Below are 24589 nucleotides of genomic sequence, written 5' to 3' on the forward strand. Positions count from 1 at the left end.
TTTTTCTTGGAATATCACCCTTCCATTACTAATGGTAAATCTATTTATGCCTCAAACCCTTTCGGGAGGTGCACTTTAAATGAAAAGAAGATACAACAAACACCAGTTTATGTGGCTTCAGAGCCATAATTTCATTGGAACTCCACGTTCACTCATGCTGCCTCTAGACAGACTTCTTAGTCTCTGCCAAAACTGCTTCCTCTTCCCCGTCCTCAGTGGCCCTGAACTAGAGTACCTCCTAAAAGACCCAAACTCCTGCCCCTCAACCTCAAGTCCCACAGGTGCACTTAAAAGATCTGATGTTGATGGTATCTTGGTGCCATGGCCAGCACCAAACCCCGGCAGCTCCTGCTCCTGCAGTGATTGTGAGACTTCCAAGTTGCCACTATCTATATGAATGAAGAGATCATCTTGGCCACAACTTGTTGAAGCTCCTACTTCTTGTGTTTCTTTGAACTCGTTGCATACTAGCTTTAAGGCCTGCACAACCTCGCCCATGAAAGGCCGGTGAGATACTTCTGGTTGTATACACATTGAAGCAATTGCTGCTACCTTGGTCACACTATCCCATGAGATATCGGATGGCTTTAAGGCTGGGTCTATTATCATTTCTAGCCCCTCCTTGCTTGTGAGGAGCGGGCGAGCCCAAGCAACAAGGTTTTCTTGGCCTGGAGGTTGTGACAGGTCCACAGGTTTTCTCCCTGATAGAAGCTCAAGAAGGACTACACCATAGCTGTAAACGTCACTTTTCACTAAGAGATGGCCGGTCATTGCATACTCCGGAGCTAAATAACTGGAGCAAGAAACAAGATAGAGCGTGTTTATGTTAAACTAATAAGTTGCCATATTTATGTACAACTTGGACCACACAATTCCATTAAGAATTCATTATATCACTGGTTTTTAGACAACAGTCTGGCAACATAACATATCAAAAATGTCTGGCAAAAGTATTACTTGTATATATGCACACACACACACACACACACACACACACACATATATATATACTTGATGGTAAAGAAGTTCATACCCAAAAGTTCCCATAACATGTGTTGAAATATGTCTCTTTCCCTCTTCTAATGCCGCTCTAGCCAATCCAAAATCTGAAACTTTGGGTGTACAATCATATTCCAACAAGATATTGCTAGCCTTGAAATCACGATGTATTACGCGAGGATTTGAGTCTTCATGGAGATAAGCTAAGCCCCTAGCTGCACCCAGGGCAATCTTTATTCTGGCATCCCAATCAAGCGGATCAGTTTCCTTGTCAATGCCTGAAAGAACACAAGAATAAGCCACTCATAATTCAAAGCCATGTCCAATCATTTAAGCAACTAAATATCTAGCATTTCAACCAAACAAATGTTGAAGTATTGATGTAGAAATTAATTTTTTAAAACTTGTATCTACCATGTAAATGGGATTCAACACTCCCATTTGGAACAAGTTCATAGACTAGGCAGCGAGTATGGCCCTCAGTACAGATACCAATCAATTTAACCAAATTTCTATGGTGAAGACGGCTTAGCATCTCAACTTCCGCCAAGAATTCACGGCTACCATGATGATCTTCTCTCTTGAGAACCTTCACTGCCACCTCTCTTCCATCATCCAAAATGCCACTGTAAACAAGCCCAAAACCACCTTCTCCAAGTATTCTTGAAGCATCAAAATTATTAGTGGCTCTCTCCATGTCGTTCAAAGTGAAGGTTTTAGCAGATCCAGTATAATTCAGTGTGCCAGAACTCAAGGATGTTGATCCAGAACCACGCATGCTTCCGAACATCACCGACCTCGGAGGCCCTGTTGAGTAGATTTTGTTAATATTCTGGAGTAACTTGGAAGAGTTCCAACTGTACTATGAATGAATAATGACTAAAAATGAAAGGAACTTCCATTAACATCTCGCTATAGATTATATATAGTTGTGCAACATGCTCAAAATAAAATTAATGTTATAAGCTTGTTGTGAGTAAACTGCCTTAAGGTCAGGGAGAATTTGGCTGCATTTCAAAATACCTGAGAGTTTTGTAGGAGAGGATGTCAAAGTTTGTGGAAACTTTTCCAGTTGACGTGAGTGACATGGTCCACATTTCAGCAACAAAAGCCAAACAACTCCGACACATAAAAGAAAGGCTGTGAAAGATGATACAACAATCACAGCAATCATACTTTTTCCGAGCCCATCTCTTTTTCTCCTTGGTACATCAACTCCAAGAGGTTTTATTGCCCTTCCATTGTTGTCTTTTCCAGTGTATGGCCCGTCATCTGTAGTAGAAATGCTTGAGGATGCTGAAGGGGGAGAAGGTGGAAGACCTGGATAGTGAACATAGAAAACTTCATAATCTCCAAAGAGGGAAGGCTTTATGGAAACCTGTCTGCGCCAGAACTTTTCATAGATTTGGAATGCAGTAGTGCCATCAAATGTTATTCCTGTAGGTACCAAGTTAATGAGGACAGCGCTTTTTTCTAGCTGCTGACTGACCGCATCTGCTCCCATAATTCGAACTTGGCTATGGTTTAGTGCCACACTGGCTGCAATTTCTTCAGCCAGCTCTGAAACTAAAGGGAAGAATGTGTATATTGCAACACCTAGTTGGAGTTGAACTTGAATTGGCCGCACACAACCGCAGCTTGAGCCAAGAGGTGTATATGTTAATGGCTCTGTGCAAGTGATTGATGAACAATCTACACGCATGTTTAAGCACAGTTACTATTTTTTGAAGATAAAAAATTGTGAACTATTTTCAAATAAAATAGAAAGGCAGAGTACATACCTTCACTGGGAGGTGGAGGTGGTAGTGCCAGAATTGGTGATGGTGGTGGGGCCTTCGTATTCTTCAGGGAAGATCCCACTGGAGAAACTGTAGGTGGAAAAACAGGCACTAGAAGAGACGAAAAAAATCACAACTTAATTCAAATCATAGTTAGGTAGATAAAGTAAGTACACTGTGGTTAAAGCTACCAAACTGAAATGAGGCTTCCATACTATTATAGTGGCTTGTGAGAGTTGTTGGTGATGGTGCAGCTGCAGCCCAGCTACTTGTTGAAGAGAAGGGGGATTGAATGGGGGAGACTGCAGGGCCTATACATTTCATAAATATTCTTCAGATAAATACATTTCATGAATGAACTGTACATCTATTGGTAAGACAAACGCCAAAGTTTTGAACCTTGTCGACTGTAAGTTGGTTCTGGAGCAGAGCTGTGGAACTTTTTGCTTTTGTGGTGATGCTTGTGATGTGAAATTGAAGGAGAAGATATAGGACCATGCACCCATTTCTTTGCAGGACCTTCAGAGGATGTAGGTGGAGCTGCAATACTTGAGGGCCATATGGCACTATGAGGATGGGTGGCTATAAAAAGAAAAGAATCTGAATTAGTAATAGGAACAGGCACATTTTTTTCATTTGCTAGTTCATAGTTGGCAAATAAAACTACTTTTAGACTCCATTACCTTTATCTGGGGAGTAGTCTGAAGGCAATACGTGGTGGAATGCTTTTCTGGGAGGTAGTGCTACTAACTTTTTGTGTCTTTTCCAGCCAAAGCTTAGAGGAGATTTAGGAGAGACGGCATGTTCTGTAGCATACAAACACATCCATTCAGAAAATAATTGCTCATAACTAGTTCTGAGGAGAGAGCAAAACAGCTATCTAACGTATCAGAAAACAGCTATTTAACTTATCATGTTGCTATTTCTCTTCCTATGAACTTTCTAGTTATCTACTACAATGTAGTAGATAACTAGAAAGTTCATACAATGGGGTAGCGGGGTTTCGCACTTGGGACACAAGTTTGTCAGCTTACTCTAATTATCTACTACATTGTAGTTGACAAACTGGTGTCCCTTAAGGGTAGGCAACCATGAAAGGGACCATGCTTCTGACGGCAGAATACTGAGCGAGTGGCTCTCAGAGTGCAATTTTGAAGTTACAATATTGACATTTATTTCAGCTGGAAAGGTGTAATTCACAATGTTGATCAATTCTTCACCTTTTATGAAAAGACTAAACTGAGAAATATTTCGGTGCTTCAGGAATCCTGTCACATTTGAGCAATAACTCTTACTGCTCAGAAGTTAGAATAAGCAAGTACAGTAAGGAACTGCTCAGGGCAAGTTATTGAAATCATGCACCCTTACTCACTACATAATTTTTGTCATTTTCGAAATTAAAAATCACCAGAAAATGACCTGCAGGAATGTGGCCCAAGGTTTCAGATCAAACTGATGAACTTCCAAGCTCAAAGAACAGAGTTATGAAAACCAAACACCATTGCAAGTGATCCAATTGATCGTTTGTGATCCATGATCACTTGCGAAGGAAATGATATGATAGAAAGAAAAACATTGAAACGTGAGGACCATTTTCCCTATTTCTTGATCACAGAAACACTTGCTTCAGAGAACCCAGATCCTCAAATTGGTTAAAAATTTAAATTAATGAAGAGATCATATTGTACTTGATCAAATATATTTAAGTATAAAAAAACCAAACCAGACACTAAAAATTCAAACTTGTTACCTGCAGATCCGTGGAATGGCAAGACACCAACAATCAAACACATTTGCACAAGCAGCAGATTCAGTTGCATGCCCATTTCATTAGCAGAGTCAGAGAAGGTGGAGCTCAATTCTCAAGATCTCAGCTCTCATCATTCAACCACAGAAGTGAGGAGCAGACAAGGCAGAGAGAACAAACTGGCACAAGAGCGCCCTGAACCAAAGCATGGCCTTTAATGAAGCAACCTCATGGTAAGTTTAGAGGTACAGAGGCAGACCCACATATAGTACCAAAGAAGTAATGAGAGGCATTTTGAGTGAAACAAGAAGAATGGATTAGGTGGGAAAAACCCAATCGCTGTCTTTTAGAGACTAATAAGCTCTTGAATTTGGAAAGCTTAGAGAGTTCTAGTGGAATTGTCCTTTTTGTCATGGGAGTGATTAAAGGTTGCGGCAACTGATCAAGCAAAAAGCAGCACACAGTCCACTTAAAAGCAGTATAAGTCCAAATTAGAAACTTTTCCGTAAGGTAGTAGGTGGAACACAAATAGAGGAGAGAGAGAGAGAGAGAGAGATCCAAGATTAATAAAATTTTATTATATGGTTTGAAAAGCATGGAAGACACTGTATTCTTTTAATCTAATGTGGATATTCTTGATTTCTTTTCAACTAATTGAGGGCAATTATTATTCCACATCAGTTTCATTCAGGTTTGAAATATGAATGTGGTATGCAAAGGAATATGCTTGTTATGTCAAAGTTCCACTTCCAATAGCGATTTGTTTTGTGTGACCAATAGGCTATATTCTAGATTGCTAGTGCTTCAATGGTCATTGCAGAAGACGACCATGTAGTACAATGGAAAGTGTAGTATTTTCTTTATCGTGACATAACTAAATTGACAATCTAACAGCTCAATATTCTTACAACAATATATTTAACGAGAAAACTTAACTCATGTCGTAAGCAGGTTTTATAGATTGACATAAAAGTTAGTTTTTTTTTTTTTGGTCAAGGTTAGTTGTTGTTTTGTGTGGATGGCAAGCAGAAGCTCATTCCATATCAAGTGTCATGGGACCAAAATTTGCACATGCAAATATTTTGCTTGTGATGTTGTGTGTTCAAGTTTATGTCCCAAAATACCCCACTCCACATGACTAATGTGGCAAATTTGCCCACGCTGCCAACATTTGACAATTCAATGCGACTAATGGGCTCTTATGAGAATGAAAATTTTCCAAGAATTTTCAACACCAAATTGAAATCCTAAACCAACAAAAAAGATGGTATCAGAAACATCTAAACACATTGGCATCTTCATGTACATAGCAAATAGATGGTGTTTCTATAAGCGACAAGCCTAAAAGATTTGGTAGTTGTTTAGGAACCATGTGCTGTGTTGGCCATGGCTGCCATATTTTCCCCTACATAATTGACCGTGCTTGCTATAATTGGCGTCAATCACTCACCAGATTTACAAGTCTCTCGTATATGTCGGTGGCATTGACTGCGGCAATTTTTTTTTGTCACTCCATTAAATCGAAGTAGTGTGATTGAAATTTACATCTTAAGATACAATTTTGATGATTGCACAACATCAACATGTCATATGACGTTACAATTATATAAAATATTTTCTCGGCAAATGAAACCACATATACCAAGTTTCTCTATTTCTATCAATCCTTAAACCTAATTAACTATAGCCTTGTCAATTGTGTTACCACCTCAATGATAATGGAACATATTTACACACTTTATGATATTGACATAGAAATTAATCAAATAGCTTTTTGTCGTCCATGATGCTTTGCTTACACCTCAATAAGACACTGCGATTGCTATTTCCATTTCCTAGTGGTTTGTCAAAATCAACCATAGATGAATGGACCCCTTCTTAGCATTAGCCATTAATATTTAATTTGCATTGACCCAAAAGTTCTTAAAGTGTAATTAGTTCGTTTTGGATCGTTGGGCTGGTTTTAAACTTTTGTGTTGTTTTTTCTTGACTTGATTAGTTAGGTATTTTGTCATAGTGCACAAGGGAAGGGACATGTCGTCGGTTCGAGTTTGACCTCAAGTAAATTGCGAATTAATTAATGTAAATCAAGTGGGTTTTCTTCTTGGAAACCAATTGATTATGGGCTCAAATTGACCTGATCCAACCTTTTATTTTGGGCTGGGTTGATGTTTTACACTTTGAGTTTCAAACCCAATATGTATTTTTTTATTATAAATATGAGCACATCCTTTTGGGTTGAAGTGGAAAATTGTGTTAAAACGAGCAATACAACATTAGAGGTCTTGGAGGAGAAGAGGAAGGAGAAAGTTGTTTGGGTTAGAGTTTAAATGTCGAACAAATTGGATTTAAGATTAGTCAATGATCATTTTGTTTTGTGGTATTTAATTTACATTTTGTTGGAATAAGCGCTGAGTTTAAATCTCATTGACGTTATTTTAACCAACAACATATACATAATTCGAACTATATATACATAAAACTTCTAACACATGATATGTTTTAACTAGACGATACTTGTCATATATAGTCTGGCACATAGGCACCCCCCACTTAGGGCGGCCCTGGGGTGTGCAAATGCCGCTACTGCACATGACCCCCAATTTTTGAAGGCCCTCGAAAATATTTTACTTGCATATTATATATATTAATATTATAAACATTTTATATATATTTCAGCACGCAGCACATTGACACAAGCGTGTGTTTGGCTGGTTTGGTTTCAAGCGCATTTCTCTTCATTTAAGGCCTTTTTGGGTAGAAATAAAGTCCTTGGGTGTGCATTTTTATTCTTTACAAACTACTTTTTTTTCTTTGTAAAATATATATATATATATATATATATATATAATCCATCAGTATATATACCCTCACACTTTCACCTCCAATCAACACCAAAAGAAAAGAAAAAAAAAAAGTAAATCATCATCATTCATCAATCTCTCTTTCGCTCTTTTGTTCAATCCTTTGAGAATTTTTGTTTTTATTTCAAATTCAGGAATTTCAACACCAAAACATGAATATCCCAATTCCTAAATTCATAAAGACCACTCAAAATTTGTGCCATTGTTGATGATGAAATTTCGTTATATAAAAATAATTGTTTTATGACATTAAAGTTATGGAAAATTATTATTTTTACTATTTGCGTATTAAATTATGTGAGAGTCTCAGTTTAAATTTCGTATAAGGTCCTCAAAATCTCATAACCAGGACCAGCCATACCCCACCCAATTAAGCTTTGAGGCATTTCTATTTCTCATGTATATCAATCGATCTCGTGATAACAATGACCCATAACCTTAGAGCTGTTGCTAATAGAAACCTTGACCTAGTTAATTTGGCAAGAAATACCCTCCATCATGAATTGTTGGTGATGATAATAAACCTCCTTTTCTAATGAAACTTTTCCATCATTTGTAAAAAAAATAGTATTATTATAATTTATAACAAGAACTCTTACCTACTACCATCCATCAGCTGGCACTAGTTGTCATTAATTAGTTTCAGCTAACCACTTGCTTAATTATGACTTAATTAACAATCTCAATGTACATTGGGTGCTCAAGGTGATTAATATTAGTTTAATGTGTTTTAATCACAAATCTATTTTTAACTAATTCATATTTTTATAACCTTTTCCTAACACAAAGATTTAACTCCAATTGTTTTAGTTTGATGCTATCTACCATCGACGGGACAGTTAATTTTTAGCTAGAGTTAAGCCAGATTATAAAGTGCGGATTAAGAATTTGTGTTAAAAAAGGATTTCTAGCAGTAATCAAGTAATTACTTTCAACGAATTTAGTGTTGAGTCATTTTTGACCCTGGGAACATGTTAAATTACAAAGAAAATGATATGTGTGTGCTTGAGCGTTTTTGCACATGCATTTTAACACACAAAAAAGGTGATGGATTTGGAAAGGTTGAGAGAGGGAGAGTCTTTGCACCATCAAACCCACTTTGGCGTAAAGTTTTGGCCAAGCACTAATCATCCCAAGGGGAAAAACTTTCGGCTCGAGATTATTTTGATTGTTTTCTAATATTTTTCATACAGAGCTGGGAATCAAACTTAGATTTAGGATACAGGGATAAGAAAAATATTAAAAGATATCTCGAACTACAAGTCCCTTATTATTATTTTTAATATTAAAAGATATCTCGAATTCGATTTTCTCAATATTTTATTCATAAGAAAATGTATCGAGTACACACTAGAGTGGTTGAGGGGGTTTTCTTTGGTGGAGAAAGTAAATGGGGTTGGGATGAATTTTTTATTTATTAATTTCATATTTGGAAGTACAAAACAACCAAAAAAAAAAAAAATTTGACTCATTAATGCATGAATTAAGAAAACAATAAAAACACCAAGGACAGATGGATAATGTTAAACTAAAAGGAAATAAATTACACTATGGAAGTTGGGGGATCAATTAATTAGGTTGATCTTTGACTTCCATTATTCAATCATGATTGGAAAAACATAAAGGTTAAAAGTTCGTTGGACATAAATTACAAGTTGCATTGCAAGTGCAACTATTGTTGTTGGGTTCACTGTAAAAAAGAAAATTTTAAAAATTAACAATTTTTTCATCCGCAACAGATTCCTTAAACCATCTATTTAGATAAAATTTTAAACATTCATTAAATACTCATGGTTAGTATACACAATATTTTTAAAAATGTTTAATAACGTATTATATATATATATCGTACTTAAATTAATTATAAAAGTATATGATTGTATTTGTTATGAAAATATAATCATGTGTGTGACATAATATGTCACATGATTCTATCAAGTATTATAGATTAAGGGCCGGTCAGGAGTAAATTAACAAATATACAAGCTTGACCTCTTCTTCATGATTAATAACTGTACCAGAAGCTAAGTCTTGCAACAAGGTTTTATATATACATTATCAGGGGAGCTTCAATTTATAGATCTTTGCAGTGCCTACTCCGTCTTATATTTAATAATTTAAACTGTTTATTTTTCATGTATTCTCTCAAAAATATCACTTCAAAAAATATTATTCTAATTCAAAATTATTTAACGACTTAATTAATAATTATCATTTTAGTTTTTTCTTGAAATATCGTATTCGTTTATTTTATGAATCATAATTTACATTACGGCTTCCAAATTATTTACTTGAAATGAATGGTTGAAATACAATATGAATATAAATTGAGCCCACAAATAATTATTTAAGGGATGCCTACATATAAAAGAAGTAGATGATACATCTGTGTCGTGGAAAGATTGTCCTCCACTTCCATGATGAACAGTGGACATCATCTTCACACGTGTGCCATACGCAGCTGTGTGTGCGTGTGTGTGTGAGAGACTGAGTCCAAAAGCAGGTGAGATGGAGATCGATATCTGTATGTCTGGTTAATTTCATCTAGTCGCGTGTGATGCACTCTATTATTGTCAAATTTAATCAATTAAACTTAATTAAACATGTTATTTTTGTCTCTTACACATCAATTATTCTTTTCTTTTTGGGAAATCAGCATCATCAATTCTTCTTATATTCCCATGAAAGAACGATGTACCTGCATTATTCAATAGACTGACTAATTATATATTTTAAGGCGGAATAAATACATCAATTCATTCATATTATTATATGAATTCTTAGTAATTATATTATGAATTATATGAGCAAGCGTGGTGATTTTCCCGGGGGAAAAATGTGAGACAATTTATTGTCTTAGTCCATGAAAGATGATCTTCTAATCCTAAAAGGACTAGAGTATTTTGATTGATTAGGGAATAGAACTTAACCTTATGAGATAAACACTTGTACATAGCTTATTAAAGTATAACACAAGTGTTAATAGGATTTCTAATACAATATGAATTGAAACAAACCTAGTATAACGCAAAAAGGACACTCAAAAGCTTTTTGATAGGCAATGCTTTCGAATGATGCATGTATAAATAGGGATCCCTTCCCTTGCAGCAAATACACTCTCAATACAGAGTCTCACCTTATCTAGGAGACAAGATAATATAAGGTACTGTATAAGTGAAAAAGACTCTCCAAAGACTCTCTCCAATTACCAGGACTGAACAAAGTTAGTATTATTGTATAAAAGCTTAGTACAGACTTACAAAAAAAAATCATTTTGGATTGAACAATATGCAAGAGGCGTAGGGCGTCGGCAAAGGTTATAGGAAAAAATATCTAAAGTTACAATTGCAAGTTGCAACGAACTGATCAGATTCAAGTACAAATTCGTCTCATATAAGTAAATGCAAATCTGTTCACCACGCGCCCATGACAAGTGTGGGCATGATCTAAAGATTATTAATTAGGCTTTTGGTTATGATGTTGCTATCTCCGTTCCTCTCTCTTTACCAATTTCCATTCCACCTTGCCATTCCACCTTGCATCACCTCACAACACCATACCCTCTCTCTTCCTTTTTCCATAACCCAATAACACATACCTTTTTTCTTTACTCTCTCCAGGCTCCAAAACAAGCCCCAAACATCTCTCTCTCTTTCTGAACCAAGCCAGCTTTATCTCCTCTCCCGAATACAAAAGCAAACACTTTTGTCCCTTCCTTTCTCTCTCAAAAAAAATTATCAAGCACCTTCTCCATCTCCCTCTCTCTCTCCTACACAAACACCATGGCAGACAGAGTCTATCCTACAGCGAAACCGGCTACGGCGGCCCCCGCCACAGCAGCCAACCCCGCCTTCCCCGCCACTAAGGCCCAACTCTACAGCAACACGCGCCCAGCCTACCGTCCCCAACCCCACCACCGCCGCCGTAGCAGAAGCCGCTGCTGCTCCTGCTGCCTCTGGATCATCTTCCTCATCCTCCTCCAGCTCGTCATCGTCGCCGCCCTCGGCGCCGCCTTCTACGTCTTCTACCGCCCCCACCGCCCTTCCTTCTCCGTTACCTCCCTCAAGCTCCAAACCTTAAACTTCACCACCAACTCCCACCTCACCTCCAGCTTCAACCTGAACATCACCGCTCGAAACCCTAACAAGAAACTCGTGTTCATCTACAACCCCATGGCCATCTCCATCTTCTCCAACGACGTCGACATCGGCGACGGAATCATACCTTCCTTTGTGCATGGGAAGAAGAACACGACGCTGTTGAAGGCAAAGATCGCGAGCAGCGGGAAAGAGCTTCAGAGCAGTGAAGTGAGTGCTTTGAAGGCTGACATTAAGAGCAAAAGTGGGCTGCCATTGAAGGTCAGGTTGGACACTAAAGTGAGAGTGAAGGTGCTTGGGCTGAAGACTCCAAGAATTGGAATTAGGGTTAAGTGTGAGGGGATTAGGGTAACTTCTCTTCCAACTGCTAAAGCTCCTGCCACTGCTTCTACTTCCAACGCTAAGTGTAAGGTTGACGTTAGAGTCAAGATCTGGAAATGGACCCTGTGAGGGGAAATTGAATTTGCAAAATTAAAGAAAGAAAAGGAAAAGAAAAAAAGGTGTGATATAATTTTTTTTTTGTTTTCTTTCTAAGATTTTGTATTATTTGTCTTATATTCTTGCGAATTTAATTTTGTGATTATTTTTTATTATGTTTTGTTAATGAAAGGGTGGTGGTTGATATTGTATATTGTGTTAGAAAGCAAGTTGTTAACTTGTTGTATTAAGAAATTGTTTGTGTATTAGCTAGGTATTATCTGTTTCAAGATGTATATTATCACAGTTTTCCATTTAGTCGTATTATGAACTGTACACGTGCAAACATGCAGTTTGGGAAAAAGGTCAAATACTCTTATAGATGCGAAAAGAAAAAGGAAATTGATAAGCCTAATAGTAGCGTGGATTTGTAACTAAATTGAGCATTAAAGTGATTAGTTGTTTGATTGAAACCCTCTCGAGTGAGGGGTGGTTTTGAGCTGTTCCTTGACTTTAGGCAGGTGAAGTCGGACAAAGCACACCCCTTATCATCGGGTTAGTAGAGTCCCCGACCACAAACGGTAGGTAGCAAACCACAAACTCAACTCCTTTTTCATATTTTCAATCTCGCATTAGGCCAGATCTTGATGTTTGGATTCTTTCGTGGGTAAATTATATATTCAGAAAAATAACAGTAGTTTACAAAAATGAAATAAAAAGATGGAAACCAGTATGTTTTTTTTTCCTTCAGTTGTGGGCATTATTTTGCATTTTCATGTCAGTTATGCCAGGAAAAATAAGCAATTTAGTTCAGTTTGTATTTAAGTTTGTGTAATGTGTAAGTAAAAGTTTGATATTTGTGTCGGTGGGCGCGGCTTCAATAATTGAAGTTGAATTTTGAAGTTTGAACAGTGAGGAGTGGCCCCAAAAGTATTTTTTTAGTAAAAGGAAGTGCTTTGGCCTGCAGTGCATGTTGTGTTTGGAAACATGGAAAGCACTTCCTCTGCTAACAATGACAGAATAGCATGTGCTACAAATATGTCATGATTGTTTCATCATTCCTGGTTAGCAACTTAGCCCCGATAAATACTAGAAAAATCAATTAATGTAACAATTTCTTATTTATTATGAATGAATAAGGTCGAGAAAAAACGTAGAATGAAAACAAATGAATCATTGTCATATCGGTTGATATTCAAAAATTCATGTGTCATTAGAAACTTAAATTGAGTCGAACCTTTACGCGTCTGACTTAGTTATGTTTTTGTACAACATACAAAGTTGACTTGACAAATGCACAAATTCATCATCAATAGCAAATTCCCTCAATGGGTATAACCTACTAAAGCACTTTGTTGACCAATTTTCACTACCCATAAAGAATCCCATCATTCGTGCAATTTCATCCAAAGTTTTTATTCGTTTACCATCTCAATTGATCACTTAGTGTATCGTACAATTCTTTTTTATTGGATGGAAGATTCACTTGTATACAGAATCCACAATTTCTGACCAAAGCATCCATATTCACACGACCCGTTTTGAGATTGTAGAGATAACAAGACGGCATTACAAGCGATGTTTATGACCAGTAGATATAATAAAGCTGGTGTTTGGTGACGGATGCTTATAATAATTGTTATCTTTGATTGTGATGTGCAAGAAGAAGCATTCTCGCCACTAATTATAAAGTGCTTTATCTTATCAAACTAAACTTAGCATACAAATGAGTATGACACATCATGCAGGAGATGAATATCTTACCCCGCACCATTTCCTTTTTTTTTTTTTTTTTTTCTGGTATGAAAGATGAAATTTCATAACTAGGCAAAAAGCCGAGAGAAATACAAGGTCCACAAAACAGTAAAGTATAATAATAACACTATTACAAGAAAGAGGAGAACTAAAGAAGACGTAGTCATAGAGACGGCAATTCTTCATCTTGAGATGCCACTATTTCTCGTTTAATTTATGTGTGCAGCTTGCACTTCACTTTTGGCTGTTGCCAAGGGCACATCAGCTTTATTTATATGACGAGCCTATTCAAAATACAATGATCTTATAAGTAGTGAATGTTGATTATGGTGATACATCTAATAATTTTTGGTTGTGATGTGACTATAACATGTTTATATTTATCGATACTTTATAAACTCGTCACTTGTTCATAGTATAACACATAAATTGATAACACCAAAAGAAGACTTACTATCATACAATAATTTCTCTTGATGATGATACATTAACATTATGAAAAAATAAATAAATAAAAAAATAAAAAAACAGAAGACCATTGGTCATAAATCTCAAGAGGCCCAATATGGCTCAACAGGCTCATAAATCTTAATTGCAAGCCCAAACCCAAATTTACTCATTCTAAAAGGCTAAAACCCTACTAAAGCCCCTGACTTTCAAACCCAAAACACTGTTTTTCTTTGCAGACGCTCATCACTCCCATCAGCGTCTTTGTGAGTGCAATTCCGGCCATGTATCGAATAGCTTCAAAATTAGCGTCTTCCGTCGCTTCTTCTACTTCCAGGAAATTGGTAGCTACTAATTTTCTGTTCTTTTTTGCTCACATTTTCATTCATGGCATTTCATACTATTTTGCTTTACATTTCTTCTTTCTTAAAACTCTTCTGGGAAAGTTTGCGGAAAAGGGAATGTTGCATTTTTAGTGTTCATGCTATTCTTTGGTTTCTGGGAAATGAAACATGAACTTAGTTTCGCACTGTCATATGATAAGAAGCTCAATATGACCACAAAGTTTGTAAATTTAGTTTGGTTTCATTTCCTGCATTTTCTTAAAAACCAAACGGAGCATATGGTTATATTTGAAGGATCATAATTTGATTGATTGATTAAGTTGGGTGATTTAATATGAAAGACTCCAAGTTTTCTGAAATTTCCTTATTGAATGTTTTTTGTTCATCAATGCATTGCTGACTGATGGTTATGAACTTTTTCTTTTGTTGGTTGTTGATGTGATTTGGAAAGGTATGTAGTAGGGTTATATGTAATAGGAATTATGTGGCAAAAGATATCAGTTTCGGGGTTGGGGCTCGCGCCGCTTTGTTGCAAGGTGTCTCTGAGGTGGCAGAGGCTGTCAAAGTTACAATGGGACCAAAGGTAATGGATTAATATTCTTACATTTCTATCTAGGTTTGTTTGTTTGTATTTTTTTTTTTTTTGGTCATACTTCATTAATATAATTTCCCGTTGAGCTCAGTGTGTAATGGACATTTCTTTACTAGTATAAATATAAGTTGCATGAACAAGGAACAGTACTGAGAACCAAATCTCGTGTAGCTGATGGTTGAAGTGAATTCTTTGTAGTCCTAGATTTGATTTCTTACAGCGAAAGTGAAATGAAAAATCACTGAGGTTTTATCTTTTGTCTCATGCTGGTTGATTGATTCAGGGTCGATATGTGATAATTGAGAACAGTCACAAGGATCCAAAGGTCACAAAGGATGGTGTTACTGTTGCGAAAAGCATTAGTTTCAAGGGAAAGTACAAGAATGTGGGTGCCGATCTTGTGAAGCAGGTTGCTAAAGCTACTAATACTGCTGCAGGAGATGGTACTTCTTTCTCAAATCTATCTCATAAACATAACTAAATTTGATGTTAAGGAATAGGCCGCCTGACTCAGGGACTTCACTTTAGTTGCACAATGGAAGCTCAAATGTCAAAATTGATCATGTAAATTAAAATATTAAAGTCTTTCTCGGAGAGGTGTTGATCATCTTATTCCAGGTACGACTTGTGCAACTGTCCTGACCCAAGCAATACTCACAGAAGGTTGCAAGTCAATAGCTGCTGGGGTAAATGCAATGGATTTGCGCATTGGTATTAATATGGCAGTTGATGCTGTTGTTTCTGATCTGAAAAGCAGAGCATTGATGATAAGCACACCAGACGAGATTACACAGGTGATGTGACTTCTTGGAAAAAAAATGTTGAAATCCCAAACCATATTATACAGATCTTCCTATGAGGACAGGAAATAGATGGGAATGTACTTTAAAAAAGGTCTTCAGGTTTTGGTAATTGATAAAATCTATTTCCTATAAGTTCGGTGAAAGTTGTGCTCTTTATCAGTCTCGTCAACTTTATCTTGTATGACGGGTCTTTCCATAGAAACACGAGAGCAGTGCAGCCTTTCGAAACATGCTGAGGGTATTATTATAGTTTCTCCATTGAAATACCAATTAAAGCTTAGGTGGATGGTTTGAAGTGTTTGTGCTCATGCATATTGTTGATTGCTCTGACTGGATTTTCATATGACAAATAAGTTGCACTACATGTCTGAATCATTGTTTTATTGGACATTCCGGCTTGAATAATATTATGAAATAGGTTGCTACTATTTCTGCAAATGGTGAACGAGAGATTGGAGAGCTGATAGCAAGAGCAATGGAGAAAGTGGGGAAGGAAGGAGTCATTACTGTTGCCGTGAGCATCTTTTTATTTCTATTTTCTAAATTATTATGTTTGACAAACATGTGAGTTTTTTGTTATGGTTCCTCAAATTTTCGTATTTTTGTAGGATGGGAATACTTTGGATAATGAATTGGAAGTGGTGGAAGGGATGAAGCTAGGCAGAGGCTACATTTCTCCTTACTTTATCACTGACCAAAAGACTCAGAAATGTGTAAGTTCAGATATTTGCTGTAAGCAGAAATGTGGATTAGTTCCTATTCCTAATTATGATACAACAATGTCAGCACTAAATATTTGCTAATGGATTATTGTGAACTTTTGCTTGTCTGTATATTCCTTAAAAGGCAAATTTACTTATTTAAAAAAAATAAAAATAAAAAATCTCTTAGCACCAGAGGGTCTGAAAATATCTCAACCTGGCCATATTTACCCTATTATTCACGGACTTAACTTTGGTCTTGGACTCTTGTGACGGTCCTGTTCATGTAGTTGCTTATGTATTCTCGTCTTTATTGAGTTGAAGGTTTATGCTTTATCTATCTTGTCATCAGTTTATATATCTGTGGTCATTTTGTGTTTGTTTCTGCCATAGTTTTGAGGCTACTCAATTATAAACTTTTGTAAAAAGTAACATGCTGTCTTTATTGTTTTTTCTTCTTTCCTTCGTGCTTGATCTTTATTTCACCAGTGTAATCTCTTAACTTATAATTTAATTTGACCTGCAATATGGAAGTTACAATTTTCATGTCTGCAGGAACTGGAAAACCCACTGATCCTCATTTATGAAAAGAAAATTTCGGACCTGAATTCACTTGTGAAAATACTAGAGCTGGCAGTAAACGTAAGTAGCATGTTTCTGATTGTTTACCTTTTATGTTCAACGATGAGTAAATAATCATTTGAAATATAGATAAGATATTCATCTCCTGTTCCTCTTTCCATCTAATTTTAAACAGAAACTTAGACCACTTCTTATTGTGGCTGAGGATGTCGAAGGTGATCCACTTGCTATGCTAATACTCAACAAACATCATGCTGGGGTTAAGGTGTGCTTTTGACTTACCGTGCAAGGTTCATCATGCATCAGATGATACAAGAAGTATTTGTCGTTTCATTTTCAATTTCAATTATATGAGTTGGTTGTGAAATACTAAACATTTTGATAGCTAAAATGTGTCTTCTAGAGACAGCATGGTGTTGGTAGATATGTCTTTATCTGAGAACATGTATAAGAAGACATTTATATATCTACATATCTCTTTTGAGAACATGCATCTCTTACCCCAAAAAAAAAAAAAACATGTATTAATCGTATTGGAGATGTATCTCATCATAGTGTGAGAGAAGAAATATCAGTGATATATATATATATATATATATATATCATATATGTTTTCATGCATGCATGGCTGCATTTCTATATACGTAAGCATTTCTGCATTTTTTCTTGGAAAGTGTGATTTATCATCTGCCTAGAAACCCTAAGGGATTATTTTGAATGAAACCATATGAGTTGAAGAATTATTATAACATGAAAGGAAATTGTTTGCAGGGAATTACTAAAAAAATTAAAATATTACAAAGTATATCTCTTCAACTAGGGTCCTAAATTTTTCCTTACTCATATTATGAATGGATGAATAGTGTATTGTATTGGCGAGTATCTATACATACGTTTTACGTTTTATGTTTTCCAATTAGCATGATGTTTTGACATAAATTTTGTACTTTTTCATGTCAACATGCACTATTGTGACAAGTGGAATATTGTTAGGTTTGTGCTATCAAAGCTCCTGGTTTTGGGGAAAACAGGAAAGCTAATTTAGACGATCTCGCCGTTCTTACTGGGGGAGAGGTAATACAGTTTCAAAGCATTAAATTATATACATGTTGACTTGTAAGTTGTAGTAGTGTAATTATGCATTCATTATACAGGTTATCACCAAAGATCGTGGTTTAACTCTCGACAAAGTCCAGTTTGAAATGCTTGGTACTGCAAAAAAGGTTTGCATTTTCACTGCATGATATGTTTTACTCATATGTCTGGCAAATCATAACCAAATTTAAAACAGGTGACTGTCTCTCTTGACGACACCATCATTCTACATGGAGGTGGGGATAAGAAACAGATTGAAGAAAGATGTGAGGAGGTATGCCCTTACATAGAGTTCCCTTTTCTAGTGTTGTCAGTTAAACTTCTATTGATATATTGGTCATATGTATTTCTCGTACATCTTATTGTTGATTATGTAAATCACAGTGTGTGTGTGTGTGTGTGTGTGTTTTTAGAATTATAACTTGATGTAAAAATTTGAATATGTCCTTAAATTAGTTATATGCATGTAATTTAAAATTTTCCGCAAATTCTTGCACATGATTAACTATGACCTTAAGCACTATTTTTATTCATCTGGTTCTACTGAATGATACTATCGTTCACTAAATATTTATACAAGCATAGGTTTCTCTCATACTGAACAGAACTCTATTTCAACTCAACTGAGATGAGCGACTGTTTGGCCGCTTCTTCAGGGGCATCATTTCTCCTTGTCTTTGTGTTTTGGAATGCATGCTTTAGATCCAAGGACTGCCCTATGGTAAATCTTGTATGCTGACAATGACAATGCAAATTAAAGACTCAGGTTGTTAGAAAGTTACAAAGCAGTTATAACAACACTGCTGCTATTGTTCCAAGTCAATCCTTATCTTGTGTAATAGAAATACCTTGCATGTTGTTTTTAGAAAGTCTTATTAATTCATCTAGCAGGAAGTAGTGTGCCTTTCTAGGTTCACACCTTTTAATAATAGGTGTCTTTTCCCTTCCTGCAAATTTACTTTATTTTTATTTTTATTGTTGTGTATTTTCCCCACTGGAGTAAGTCCTAGCTTAAGTAGTCTTGGAACAAACAACTGATTTTCCAGTTAAAAAGACCCAAAAGATTTATTAATTGCTGAATATGAAGATCCTTCAGAAGTGTTTCTCAAGTTTTTTTTTCAGCTAACCACTTGCTTAATTATGACTTAATTAACAATCTCAATGTACATTGGGTGCTCAAGGTGATTAATATTAGTTTAATGTGTTTTAATCACAAATCTATTTTTAACTAATTCATATTTTTATAACCTTTTCCTAACACAAAGATTTAACTCCAATTGTTTTAGTTTGATGCTATCTACCATCGACGGGACAGTTAATTTTTAGCTAGAGTTAAGCCAGATTATAAAGTGCGGATTAAGAATTTGTGTTAAAAAAGGATTTCTAGCAGTAATCAAGTAATTACTTTCAACGAATTTAGTGTTGAGTCATTTTTGACCCTGGGAACATGTTAAATTACAAAGAAAATGATATGTGTGTGCTTGAGCGTTTTTGCACATGCATTTTAACACACAAAAAAGGTGATGGATTTGGAAAGGTTGAGAGAGGGAGAGTCTTTGCACCATCAAACCCACTTTGGCGTAAAGTTTTGGCCAAGCACTAATCATCCCAAGGGGAAAAACTTTCGGCTCGAGATTATTTTGATTGTTTTCTAATATTTTTCATACAGAGCTGGGAATCAAACTTAGATTTAGGATACAGGGATAAGAAAAATATTAAAAGATATCTCGAACTACAAGTCCCTTATTATTATTTTTAATATTAAAAGATATCTCGAATTCGATTTTCTCAATATTTTATTCATAAGAAAATGTATCGAGTACACACTAGAGTGGTTGAGGGGGTTTTCTTTGGTGGAGAAAGTAAATGGGGTTGGGATGAATTTTTTATTTATTAATTTCATATTTGGAAGTACAAAACAACCAAAAAAAAAAAAAATTTGACTCATTAATGCATGAATTAAGAAAACAATAAAAACACCAAGGACAGATGGATAATGTTAAACTAAAAGGAAATAAATTACACTATGGAAGTTGGGGGATCAATTAATTAGGTTGATCTTTGACTTCCATTATTCAATCATGATTGGAAAAACATAAAGGTTAAAAGTTCGTTGGACATAAATTACAAGTTGCATTGCAAGTGCAACTATTGTTGTTGGGTTCACTGTAAAAAAGAAAATTTTAAAAATTAACAATTTTTTCATCCGCAACAGATTCCTTAAACCATCTATTTAGATAAAATTTTAAACATTCATTAAATACTCATGGTTAGTATACACAATATTTTTAAAAATGTTTAATAACGTATTATATATATATATCGTACTTAAATTAATTATAAAAGTATATGATTGTATTTGTTATGAAAATATAATCATGTGTGTGACATAATATGTCACATGATTCTATCAAGTATTATAGATTAAGGGCCGGTCAGGAGTAAATTAACAAATATACAAGCTTGACCTCTTCTTCATGATTAATAACTGTACCAGAAGCTAAGTCTTGCAACAAGGTTTTATATATACATTATCAGGGGAGCTTCAATTTATAGATCTTTGCAGTGCCTACTCCGTCTTATATTTAATAATTTAAACTGTTTATTTTTCATGTATTCTCTCAAAAATATCACTTCAAAAAATATTATTCTAATTCAAAATTATTTAACGACTTAATTAATAATTATCATTTTAGTTTTTTCTTGAAATATCGTATTCGTTTATTTTATGAATCATAATTTACATTACGGCTTCCAAATTATTTACTTGAAATGAATGGTTGAAATACAATATGAATATAAATTGAGCCCACAAATAATTATTTAAGGGATGCCTACATATAAAAGAAGTAGATGATACATCTGTGTCGTGGAAAGATTGTCCTCCACTTCCATGATGAACAGTGGACATCATCTTCACACGTGTGCCATACGCAGCTGTGTGTGCGTGTGTGTGTGAGAGACTGAGTCCAAAAGCAGGTGAGATGGAGATCGATATCTGTATGTCTGGTTAATTTCATCTAGTCGCGTGTGATGCACTCTATTATTGTCAAATTTAATCAATTAAACTTAATTAAACATGTTATTTTTGTCTCTTACACATCAATTATTCTTTTCTTTTTGGGAAATCAGCATCATCAATTCTTCTTATATTCCCATGAAAGAACGATGTACCTGCATTATTCAATAGACTGACTAATTATATATTTTAAGGCGGAATAAATACATCAATTCATTCATATTATTATATGAATTCTTAGTAATTATATTATGAATTATATGAGCAAGCGTGGTGATTTTCCCGGGGGAAAAATGTGAGACAATTTATTGTCTTAGTCCATGAAAGATGATCTTCTAATCCTAAAAGGACTAGAGTATTTTGATTGATTAGGGAATAGAACTTAACCTTATGAGATAAACACTTGTACATAGCTTATTAAAGTATAACACAAGTGTTAATAGGATTTCTAATACAATATGAATTGAAACAAACCTAGTATAACGCAAAAAGGACACTCAAAAGCTTTTTGATAGGCAATGCTTTCGAATGATGCATGTATAAATAGGGATCCCTTCCCTTGCAGCAAATACACTCTCAATACAGAGTCTCACCTTATCTAGGAGACAAGATAATATAAGGTACTGTATAAGTGAAAAAGACTCTCCAAAGACTCTCTCCAATTACCAGGACTGAACAAAGTTAGTATTATTGTATAAAAGCTTAGTACAGACTTACAAAAAAAAATCATTTTGGATTGAACAATATGCAAGAGGCGTAGGGCGTCGGCAAAGGTTATAGGAAAAAATATCTAAAGTTACAATTGCAAGTTGCAACGAACTGATCAGATTCAAGTACAAATTCGTCTCATATAAGTAAATGCAAATCTGTTCACCACGCGCCCATGACAAGTGTGGGCATGATCTAAAGATTATTAATTAGGCTTTTGGTTATGATGTTGCTATCTCCGTTCCTCTCTCTTTACCAATTTCCATTCCACCTTGCCATTCCACCTTGCATCACCTCACAACACCATACCCTCTCTCTTCCTTTTTCCATAACCCAATAACACATACCTTTTTTCTTTACTCTCTCCAGGCTCCAAAACAAGCCCCAAACATCTCTCTCTCTTTCTGAACCAAGCCAGCTTTATCTCCTCTCCCGAATACAAAAGCAAACACTTTTGTCCCTTCCTTTCTCTCTCAAAAAAAATTATCAAGCACCTTCTCCATCTCCCTCTCTCTCTCCTACACAAACACCATGGCAGACAGAGTCTATCCTACAGCGAAACCGGCTACGGCGGCCCCCGCCACAGCAGCCAACCCCGCCTTCCCCGCCACTAAGGCCCAACTCTACAGCAACACGCGCCCAGCCTACCGTCCCCAACCCCACCACCGCCGCCGTAGCAGAAGCCGCTGCTGCTCCTGCTGCCTCTGGATCATCTTCCTCATCCTCCTCCAGCTCGTCATCGTCGCCGCCCTCGGCGCCGCCTTCTACGTCTTCTACCGCCCCCACCGCCCTTCCTTCTCCGTTACCTCCCTCAAGCTCCAAACCTTAAACTTCACCACCAACTCCCACCTCACCTCCAGCTTCAACCTGAACATCACCGCTCGAAACCCTAACAAGAAACTCGTGTTCATCTACAACCCCATGGCCATCTCCATCTTCTCCAACGACGTCGACATCGGCGACGGAATCATACCTTCCTTTGTGCATGGGAAGAAGAACACGACGCTGTTGAAGGCAAAGATCGCGAGCAGCGGGAAAGAGCTTCAGAGCAGTGAAGTGAGTGCTTTGAAGGCTGACATTAAGAGCAAAAGTGGGCTGCCATTGAAGGTCAGGTTGGACACTAAAGTGAGAGTGAAGGTGCTTGGGCTGAAGACTCCAAGAATTGGAATTAGGGTTAAGTGTGAGGGGATTAGGGTAACTTCTCTTCCAACTGCTAAAGCTCCTGCCACTGCTTCTACTTCCAACGCTAAGTGTAAGGTTGACGTTAGAGTCAAGATCTGGAAATGGACCCTGTGAGGGGAAATTGAATTTGCAAAATTAAAGAAAGAAAAGGAAAAGAAAAAAAGGTGTGATATAATTTTTTTTTTGTTTTCTTTCTAAGATTTTGTATTATTTGTCTTATATTCTTGCGAATTTAATTTTGTGATTATTTTTTATTATGTTTTGTTAATGAAAGGGTGGTGGTTGATATTGTATATTGTGTTAGAAAGCAAGTTGTTAACTTGTTGTATTAAGAAATTGTTTGTGTATTAGCTAGGTATTATCTGTTTCAAGATGTATATTATCACAGTTTTCCATTTAGTCGTATTATGAACTGTACACGTGCAAACATGCAGTTTGGGAAAAAGGTCAAATACTCTTATAGATGCGAAAAGAAAAAGGAAATTGATAAGCCTAATAGTAGCGTGGATTTGTAACTAAATTGAGCATTAAAGTGATTAGTTGTTTGATTGAAACCCTCTCGAGTGAGGGGTGGTTTTGAGCTGTTCCTTGACTTTAGGCAGGTGAAGTCGGACAAAGCACACCCCTTATCATCGGGTTAGTAGAGTCCCCGACCACAAACGGTAGGTAGCAAACCACAAACTCAACTCCTTTTTCATATTTTCAATCTCGCATTAGGCCAGATCTTGATGTTTGGATTCTTTCGTGGGTAAATTATATATTCAGAAAAATAACAGTAGTTTACAAAAATGAAATAAAAAGATGGAAACCAGTATGTTTTTTTTTCCTTCAGTTGTGGGCATTATTTTGCATTTTCATGTCAGTTATGCCAGGAAAAATAAGCAATTTAGTTCAGTTTGTATTTAAGTTTGTGTAATGTGTAAGTAAAAGTTTGATATTTGTGTCGGTGGGCGCGGCTTCAATAATTGAAGTTGAATTTTGAAGTTTGAACAGTGAGGAGTGGCCCCAAAAGTATTTTTTTAGTAAAAGGAAGTGCTTTGGCCTGCAGTGCATGTTGTGTTTGGAAACATGGAAAGCACTTCCTCTGCTAACAATGACAGAATAGCATGTGCTACAAATATGTCATGATTGTTTCATCATTCCTGGTTAGCAACTTAGCCCCGATAAATACTAGAAAAATCAATTAATGTAACAATTTCTTATTTATTATGAATGAATAAGGTCGAGAAAAAACGTAGAATGAAAACAAATGAATCATTGTCATATCGGTTGATATTCAAAAATTCATGTGTCATTAGAAACTTAAATTGAGTCGAACCTTTACGCGTCTGACTTAGTTATGTTTTTGTACAACATACAAAGTTGACTTGACAAATGCACAAATTCATCATCAATAGCAAATTCCCTCAATGGGTATAACCTACTAAAGCACTTTGTTGACCAATTTTCACTACCCATA

At 36.0% G+C, this 24589-nt stretch overlaps 4 protein-coding genes across 7 annotated transcripts; 3 read left to right on the forward strand and 1 right to left on the reverse strand.

The window, feature by feature from the left end:
• LOC103327705 (receptor-like serine/threonine-protein kinase ALE2) lies at positions 1-4974 on the reverse strand. Of its 4 annotated transcripts, none has more exons than XM_089050009.1 (10): positions 4528-4974; positions 3998-4045; positions 3461-3583; positions 3177-3359; positions 2993-3088; positions 2781-2888; positions 2023-2691; positions 1414-1806; positions 1034-1277; positions 1-793 (listed from the first exon to the last, which is right to left on the reverse strand). In XM_089050009.1, exons 1-10 carry the CDS (start codon positions 4601-4603, stop codon positions 118-120), a joined length of 2616 nt encoding a protein of 871 aa, XP_088906135.1. In that variant the 5' UTR covers positions 4604-4974; the 3' UTR covers positions 1-117. The 4 variants fall into 4 exon arrangements, with proteins under 4 accessions (XP_088906135.1, XP_088906138.1, XP_088906136.1 ...); XM_089050012.1 differs by having other exon boundaries at positions 2974-3088; positions 4528-4930; XM_089050010.1 differs by lacking the exon at positions 3998-4045.
• Positions 4975-10917: 5943 nt separating this feature from the next.
• On the forward strand, positions 10918-12114 carry LOC148917942 (NDR1/HIN1-like protein 13). Its single transcript, XM_089050548.1, has one exon. It carries the CDS (start codon positions 11171-11173, stop codon positions 11933-11935), a length of 765 nt encoding a protein of 254 aa, XP_088906674.1. The 5' UTR covers positions 10918-11170; the 3' UTR covers positions 11936-12114.
• A 2184-nt stretch (positions 12115-14298) lies between these two features.
• On the forward strand, positions 14299-19090 carry LOC148917943 (chaperonin CPN60-like 2, mitochondrial). Its single transcript, XM_089050547.1, has 12 exons — positions 14299-14448; positions 14900-15031; positions 15324-15483; positions 15659-15834; positions 16262-16357; positions 16452-16556; positions 17100-17186; positions 17302-17391; positions 18120-18200; positions 18281-18349; positions 18418-18495; positions 18827-19090. Exons 1-12 carry the CDS (start codon positions 14389-14391, stop codon positions 18851-18853), a joined length of 1161 nt encoding a protein of 386 aa, XP_088906673.1. The 5' UTR covers positions 14299-14388; the 3' UTR covers positions 18854-19090.
• Positions 19091-22226: 3136 nt separating this feature from the next.
• On the forward strand, positions 22227-23423 carry LOC148917944 (NDR1/HIN1-like protein 13). Its single transcript, XM_089050554.1, has one exon. It carries the CDS (start codon positions 22480-22482, stop codon positions 23242-23244), a length of 765 nt encoding a protein of 254 aa, XP_088906680.1. The 5' UTR covers positions 22227-22479; the 3' UTR covers positions 23245-23423.
• Positions 23424-24589: the final 1166 nt, after the last annotated feature.

This window comes from Prunus mume, linkage group LG4 (genome assembly GCF_029339155.1).
Source record: "Prunus mume cultivar Tortuosa linkage group LG4, ASM2933915v1, whole genome shotgun sequence".
NCBI lineage: Eukaryota > Viridiplantae > Streptophyta > Magnoliopsida > Rosales > Rosaceae > Prunus > Prunus mume.

Coding starts and splice junctions, on each gene's coding strand:
- LOC103327705 (XM_089050009.1), bottom strand. CDS start 4,603: ATGGGCATGCAACTGAATCTGCTGCTTGTGCAAATGTGTTTGATTGTT. Junction 2,889..2,992: donor TCTCACAAGCCACTATAATA/GTATGGAAGCCT, acceptor CGTCTCTTCTAG/TGCCTGTTTTTCCACCTACA. Junction 1,278..1,413: donor TGTTGAATCCCATTTACATG/GTAGATACAAGT, acceptor GTGTTCTTTCAG/GCATTGACAAGGAAACTGAT.
- LOC148917942 (XM_089050548.1), top strand. CDS start 11,171: ATGGCAGACAGAGTCTATCCTACAGCGAAACCGGCTACGGCGGCCCCC.
- LOC148917943 (XM_089050547.1), top strand. CDS start 14,389: ATGTATCGAATAGCTTCAAAATTAGCGTCTTCCGTCGCTTCTTCTACT. Junction 18,201..18,280: donor CCGTTCTTACTGGGGGAGAG/GTAATACAGTTT, acceptor TTCATTATACAG/GTTATCACCAAAGATCGTGG. Junction 18,496..18,826: donor TTGAAGAAAGATGTGAGGAG/GTATGCCCTTAC, acceptor CATACTGAACAG/AACTCTATTTCAACTCAACT.
- LOC148917944 (XM_089050554.1), top strand. CDS start 22,480: ATGGCAGACAGAGTCTATCCTACAGCGAAACCGGCTACGGCGGCCCCC.